This window comes from Elgaria multicarinata, chromosome 1 (assembly GCF_023053635.1).
Source record: "Elgaria multicarinata webbii isolate HBS135686 ecotype San Diego chromosome 1, rElgMul1.1.pri, whole genome shotgun sequence".
Taxonomy (NCBI): domain Eukaryota; kingdom Metazoa; phylum Chordata; class Lepidosauria; order Squamata; family Anguidae; genus Elgaria; species Elgaria multicarinata.
Genome location: NC_086171.1, coordinates 56693820 through 56701684, shown reverse-complemented (window position 1 = coordinate 56701684; position 7865 = coordinate 56693820). Strand labels below are relative to the sequence as shown.

The 7865-nt window shown below is 44.0% G+C and overlaps 1 protein-coding gene across 1 annotated transcript in view; it reads left to right on the top strand.

The window, feature by feature from the left end:
* The first annotated feature begins 604 nt into the window (after nucleotides 1-604).
* CHN2 (chimerin 2) overlaps nucleotides 605-7865 on the top strand; it is a 169709-nt gene continuing 162448 nt past the window's right edge. Inside the window, exon 1 of the mRNA XM_063128712.1 lies at nucleotides 605-1011. Coding sequence (XP_062984782.1) covers nucleotides 963-1011 — 49 coding nt within the window. The 5' untranslated portion in view covers nucleotides 605-962. The remainder of the gene's footprint in view (nucleotides 1012-7865) is intronic.

Sequence of the window (7865 nt, the reverse complement as noted above, 5' to 3'; positions counted from 1 at the left end):
TGTCAGAAGCGGGCGTTTTACTTGTTTAAAAGTATCGTCGGCGCGAGGGCGTTGTGGGAATGGGAGGGAGGACGCCGCCGCCGCCCAGGAACTACGTGAAGTAAGGGATAAAGCACCCCTTAGCCAAGTGGGGTGTATTCCCCGCTCCCCAGCAGCAGGGCCGAAAAGTTCAACAGGCACGAGGTGCGCCCTCGGGCAGCCGCGGGGGAAACGCCTCCTCAGGCTTGCGCCCGCGTCCCCTCCCCCGCCCTTCTCCTTCCCCACCCCACAGGAGGCGGCGCGACCAGCCTTCGCTTTCCAATGCTGGACCCGCGCTGGCACATGGAAGGCGCCGCGCTCGCTGTGCCAGCCCCGCCGATGCCAGCAAGCGGAGGGAGCCGCGGCCGCAGGGGCGGAAGACTCCGGCCGGCCGCTTCCCTGCGCCAGCTTCGTTTCCCGCCTTGGGTTCTGCGCCTTCGCCCCGCTCTGCCCCCTCAGTAGCCCCGAGGGCTGCAGCCTGCCCTCCTCTCCTCCGCTTCCTTTGTGTGTGTGAGGGGAGCTGAGGCGGCGGCGGCGGAGGTGGAGCCGCTCGCTGCCTCGTTTGTCAAGGCTGAGCCGCTCAGTCGAAGGGAGGGGAAAAGGCGAGGAGGGAAGGAGCTGGTGGGGCGGCTCTAGTCACCGGGAAGCCTCTTTTTCCTCAGGCGCAGAGAAAGGAACTGGACGCGGCGCGGGGCCCTTCTTTGGGCAGCCAGAGCAGCTTCTCCCCCTTGCGAAGGCTGAAAGGGGCGCAAACAAACCAGCGCCGGCAGCAGCACGTTATTTGGCTGAGCGGCAAGCAAAGCCCGGGCGGCGGCGGCTGTTGCTGCTGCTGCTGCTTTGCTCAACGCGGCTCCAGCACTTTGCCATGGGTTGGGGGCGGCAACGGCAGCCGGACAGCAGCAGGAACACCTGGGCTAGTCACTAAAGAACCCGAAGGAAGGAGGATGGCCACATCCAGCAACTCCAGTTTGTCTGGCTCCTCGGTTTCCTCTGGTAAGTTTAAATAAAAACCCTCTCTTCCCCCCCCCCCTTTTCCTCATGACAGCATTTTACACATCTCCTGATTTTCTCTCACTTATAGTCCCCAAAACCGTTTATTTGTATGTAGCCTTTTTAATTTAGGAAGAAAGTGACTGATTACCTCTTTCTCACTAAGTTATTTTCTCTCTCAGGCTCAAATACACCCACACCCATACATGAGCCTGTATGCAGATGTTTTTTATTTTATTTTATTGTACTTAGCATGCAAAAGGGAAAGACAGGTAGAAGAAAGAGAAGACTAGATGCATGTCCTTCTTGGATTTCTGAGGTTGGCAGTGGAGCAAAAGTTCAGTATCCTAAAAGCTTTGCGCTTTTCTCTATTGATGATGAGATTCTAATGGATTGCTTCACTCAAACTATGATAGCAATATTTGATACATCAATGGAAGATGTCTCAATTAAACCCTGAATGCCTAGTAAATCTACATCCAGTTCAAGCATAAAGGTGAATAAATCACATTCTCTTTTCATTCTTTATTCCTAAGGAGAGGGCTTATCAATTTTGGAGAACCAACAATCTCTAAAAATAGCTGTGCTTGGCTGAGCAGCTAGTTCCAAGTGTGATTACACCTGTTCAGTTACCAAGCCCTATAGAGCAAGCACTGTAAGATCAGAGACCCAATTTCGCCTTCTCTTCATTTTCTAACAGGGACTGGATAAGTGTATGTGAGAGATGGTAGCTTTTACACAGGGCTGAGTCAATCTCATAGCTGACGTGTGGAGATTCCATGATTATATTATCTGGATGGTGACTAAGAGTGATAACATGAGACAGATAGCTTCTCAAATACAAAGGAAGACAAGACCTAATAGAGTTCTTCTATTCTTTGCTATAACTTCTAGGTATCATGAAGAGACAGGTTTCCGTACTACCTCAATGATGAAGGAAGTTGACAGTCCTTATTAATTTTATCTAATTCAAACATAAATATATGCAGAGCAATTCAATGCTTGTTCATTCAGAAGAAAGTCTTACTGATTTCACATAGGATTGCAACCTCACAGTGCAATTCTATGCAGGTTGACTTGGAAGTAAGTCCTATTTTGTTCAATGAACGTATCCCCTTGTAAATGTGTTTAGGATTGCAACCCAAAGGAAATATTTTCTCTTATTCCATTGAGTACTCTCACTGTAAAGGCTCAATAAAAATTCTGTTACGGTTTGAATGTTTTTTTTTTTAGTCTATACAATTACGTATAAACAATTCCTATATTTAAATTCTTCCTCAACAGTGAAGGAAGTAGACAAGTCCTTGTTAATCTAATTCAAGCATAAAACAAACTGATGCTTGTTTACTGGGTAGTAAGTGCTTTATTTAAAACTATAAAATTCTGTGCTAATAAGGAACCTCAATGCATATGTAGACTGGTTCTCATGAGGACTAGAATTGGAGTAGTGTCTTTGGCAGACTGAAAGCATAAGCAGTCCTTACCTGAGTACAGCCTAGTATACTGTACTACTCATCTATAGCCTGTTTATAATATAGTCAGGAGGCCTATTTACATGTCCATTTATCAATAAAAGGGATAATTCACATTGGAATCTTAGTGATGGAGTTGGAAATAAGAGGCATTGAATACCATAAACTGTAAACACCAGAAAAGAGACTAGCCATGGGAGATTGAGGAATGGAGGTGTGTGTGGGAGGGGGGAAGCTGTTTTGGTGGCAGTGTGCTTGAGAGCTGCTAGTAGGCATGAAGCAGTATGGGACAGGATGGATAGAGAGGAATCTACTCATGTTTTGGGGAGAAAAAAAATTGGAACCTTTACGATGCTTAAACAAACATGTCTCCTATAGGTGACATTATACTGCAGTGATCAAGGATTTGCATAATTTACTAAAAAACAAAATACTAACTATTGAGTAAAGATTCAAGTGCTTAAGGTCATTGAACATCTTTACTTCCCATTTCTAAATATTTTTAATCTCGGAATTATATTTTAAGGTACTCTTAAATAGGAAGTATTTGTATTCCTCATTGTGTCAAGATCTTGAGCTCTACTTTGTTCCACATTTGATGGATAGTTTTTCCTCATTTTGAACTATATCTTTACTCCGAAATAGGTCCAGTAAAAGATATAACCACCATATCTATTTCATATTCTTTTCAGTTAAAATGTCAGTATTTTCTCCCTGCAGTAAAGTTTCCAGTGTCAGTGGGTCCAGTGTATCTGACTCCCATGCAGCCACATTTTGGCTGTCTGTGGTTTTTATTTCTCAGAACTCAGCAAGTTTTTGAGCATTTTTAATAGCATTTAACCACAGAGTCCAGGTTTTTTTAAAAACAAATGAACAGGCATAGCATATTTGGGTTTAAGGAAAAAAAAGTTTTGCAAATGATATATAATTATTTCTACTCATTTGACTTTCCATCACAGCATGCTTGAAGAAGGAAAAAGACACATGACCTGTTAATAACAGTACAGAATCAATATAACTACTACTACTATTATTCTGACTACTGCTTTGCTAGATAGGGTAATCTATGCATTATTCAGGCGAGACTGAATTAAGAATCAGCAGAACAACTAGGATAAGGTGTTGTGGCATCTGCCAGATATGTAGCTGAGCAGGGGTGCAAAATATGTATCAAGCTCCATGTCATATATTAACAATTGGATTAAAGTGAAATTATATATTTAAGTTTTCGTTTTGAATAATTAGATGTGCTTTCCGTATGATAGCTGGAAAGTCAGATTTGCTAGAAACCTCATGGTAGAAGAACAGACAGAACTGGCATCTTTGCAGCTTCTCTTTGGCTCTCTGCCAGCAACCAAACTCAGTAAAGCACACTGAATGCTGCTAGTGGAGAGGAGAAAATTGGTGGTTGGGATTCTGGCGAATTACTGCTGATTGGAGCAGGGAGATATATAGAATAGCTTTTGCACTGATTTATTGAATACAGCAGCGAAGAGTAGAACATCTGTCTAAATAGAGAGAATTTAAAGCACGGAGTATTGGAGTAGAACTTGGAAGAACCAGTTCATGAAGCTCATTGGATGACCTTGGGCCAATCACCAGGTCTTAGCTTAACCTACCTCACAGGGTTGTTGTTGTAAGGATAAACTGGGGGAAGGATCATGTGGGCTGCCTTAGGCTCCTAGGAGGAAAAGCAGGTTATAATTAAATAATAGTCTATACTTGCATTTCTATAAGAATTTCTTATAGGGTTATGTCAGAGTTCAGACCCAGCTATTGTTCAGTGTGGATTGGTTGAATGAGAAAAAGGTAGCCAACAAAGGCTATAGCTAGATGAGGCTTTATCCTGGGGCAATCCCCGGGATCGTCCCTGTGTGTTCATATGGCGCACCGGGATCCTGAGATCAGGGAGGGATGATCCCTCCCTTGCCCTGGGATCTCACCCTGCCCTTTGAGCCCACTTTTTCCACGGTCTTGGGCTGATCCCAAGACCGTGGAATTTGTGGGCGGGTGTTGTGGTTTGTCCTGGTTCCTCATGGTTACTTGTGAGGAGCCGGGACTCACGCATGGGGCACAGAGCTCCTCAGGAGCTCTGCGCCCATCGGGGGGGGGGGGAAGCGGAGAAAATAACTTCTGTGCATGAGCGCTCATGCACTCCTTCTTTAAAATCAGTGTGTAGAACAGTGAGATGATCTCATGATCATAAAATTGCAAGATCATTGTGGGTAAACCCCCTGCTATAGCTGAGGCCAAAGAGCAGTGAGTGTAGTGTCTCCAAGTTGCTCGAACCAGCAAGTCAGTCTGGTTCGGAAACTTTTATTAGGGTCAGGAGCCTGCTCTTGATTATTGGTATAAGGAGATCAGCTGGATAGCTACTTTCTCTACAGTCTCCTGCTTTTGCTACATACTTGTTTGACATTCCTCAGGATACTAGTTCAACACCTGCTATGGGCTTCATCCTGGCAGGCTGGAGCCATTTTGCTTGCCAGTAGGCAATTACAAATTGTCATAGACAAATACGTTTGTGGCAAATTGCAAGGCTGGGTTATATTACTCTATATGAGTTTCATTAAATGCTTGTTTGTAAAGTATTTAAATACTTGTTTGTAAAGTACAATATATAATCATCACAAATGTGATCTACATCTGCATATGTTTCATAGCTACTCTTATAATTGCAAATGTCGTTTTAATAGCACCTAAACACTTTCTTTGTATTAGTATACATTGAAGATTTTGGTCGTAAGTAAGCACTGTTGAGAGAATGGAAACTGCTCAGGGATGGAGCCACCCATGCTGTCACCTACTTGTCAGTTATCATTTTGATTTGTCTTTTTGTAATTCTAAAAGGCATGAAATTATTCTGTCTTCCACTTGATGTATTTATAGCTAGCATGTACGGTTTAGATGAAAGGTCTGAGCAGTCAGGTGAAAAATTGTGTGCCACTTGATATGGTTTGGGTTAGGGATTTTTGCTCTGCTGGTTATCGTACAGGAGGTTCAACTTGTTGCCTGATCCTTTCACCTGCTGCACTGAAACAGCAGCACATGCAATTTGGTGTAAGGGTTATAGCTGCAGTGCAAGGGCACAACCTGGACCCTTTCTCTGACACCAAGATCACCTCCAATGCAGGAAATCTTGGGATAAAATTGTTTTGTTTTCCTTTTAGGCCATCAATAGATAAGAAAGGTCTAGCATACTAGATTTTTATATATATATAGACCAGTACCCGTTTTTTTCTTTTTCTTTTTTGAAAAATTAGCAAGAATAAGGGCTTTTTGTGGCATATGATAGAAGTAGGGCTGGATATTACCTCCCTGTTTGCCAGATATAGGATGGTGTATTAGCTGTCTTACCATATAGCATTATTTTTCACTCTGACAGCTTAAGTGAAAGCTCAGGTGGAAATGAAGCTATCATGCAATTGGACTATTAGGGTTTAGTTGGTCAACTAAATGCATATTTCAGTTACAAAGATGCTGTGATGCCATGTAGTGTCTCTAAGGCTCCTAATGCCCTCCAGTTGTCCTAGAAACTCTGACAATTCAGGACCTCTACCCCACCCCACCCCACCCCATCTCATCTCTCCCATGCTCGGTTGTATGGGAAAGTTAAACTTGTCTTTCACATGTTGGATCACCTAACCATGATAGATCATCAAGTGCAAGTTAGCACATGGAAAGTGATAATAAAGTGATGCAACCATTATCTAAGATGTAACTAATAAATAGGTCTGTCCCCTGACATGACGGAGGATAAATCTGATTTGAAATGGTGCTTTAAGGCTGCCTGTGGAAATTTATGAATAAGACTTCTGGGAGGGTAAGCAGAGTTATGAAAGTCTAGCTGATAAAAGCAATGCTCAAGAGTTACTTCTTTGGCTTAGTCCAGAGGCTCTAATTCTTGGCTGGCATTAGGAAGTAAGAAAGAAGCTGACCTCTTAAAGGTTAGTAAGTCAGGAAGTTACCTTGAACTTTTATAGATCTGTAGGTGCATTGAGATGTACCACAAGTAAAATGTCCTTTTATATGCTATAAATTTTCATCACACCCTGCAGTTAAGTGGTAAACTCCTGAAAGTAGGGTGTTCTATTTCCTCATGTGCATTCTGACACAAATGGGTTCAGCTTAGGTCTTGCTGTGGTTCCCAAGAAAGTAAAGACCAGGCTGGTAGAAGCCATGAGATGATAGCTTGCACCTCTAGCCAACTGGAGTTAGTGTCATGTGATGGGCTTAAGGGGAAGAACCTTAACTCTTTGGCAGAACACATGGTTTAGATGCAGAAGGTCTTAGGTTCAGATCCTGTTATCTCCACTTAAAGGATCATTTAGAAGGATCTCTGTCAAAGACCTTGGAGAACCACTGCTGTCAGAATAGACAAGTGGCTGTGTTTGTGCATAGTATTAACCCCCGACCCCGCTCCCCACCCCCGATGGGCATGGACTGCCGCTGTGCAGCTCCATGCTCATTTCAAGTGTTCCACTACTCGCAGGGAGGACAGGATGACCCGGGAGCAGTGGCCACACGGCTGCGCTCCGTAGGATGGTCTTGGAACTGCGGAAAAGTTGGATTTTCTGCAGTTCCTGATATCCCGGGATAAGTCTTTGCTCATCCCAGGTTGCCCTCAGGACCCCTGTGCATTGTGTAGATGCACAGAGATGATCCAAGGACTACCCCAGGATATAGGCATGGTGTAGACATGCCCATAATTAAAATAGAGGTACTATCATGGGTGGTTTATCCATCCAGGTGAGTGGTGCTCTATCTGTTCAGTAGAGGGTTGCACTTCCCCTAAAGCAGAGGGGAAGGCATTTTATCTGTTGAGAGTTGCCTTCACTCAGGAGTAATCTGTTGGAGTTTGCAAGTGAACGGTGGGTGGCATATAGCAAAAGTGGTAGGACTCTTTTCTTTCTCTGTCTCTTTCTCCCTCCCCACCCAGGGAGTTGCTGGGAGATGGACAGATTGTTCTTATCTGAATTCATCATTTCTGGAGGGGTTTGGAAATTTGGCTGTATGTGGCCTTAGAGCCATTCGTTGCCCACCTCTTCCTGAAAGTATCAGGAGTGCAGGTTGGGGTTGCTCATTGATCCAGCATTGTTATTAGAAGACCAAGTGACCTCTACAGCCTGAAGCTCCTTTTATCATCTTAGGCTGATATGGCAGCTGTGGACATACCTAGATAGAGATAGGAAAGAAAGGAACCTCTCGTGCAAGCACTTGAGTCATTACTGACTCCTAGAGAGACGCCTGCTTTCGCTGACGTTTTCTTGGCAGACTTTGTAGCGGGGTGGTTTGCCATTGCCTTCCCCAGAGATGGAGATAACCTGGCCGCAATTACCCATGCTTTGGTAACCTTAGATTGTTGCAATCTGTTGTATATGTAGC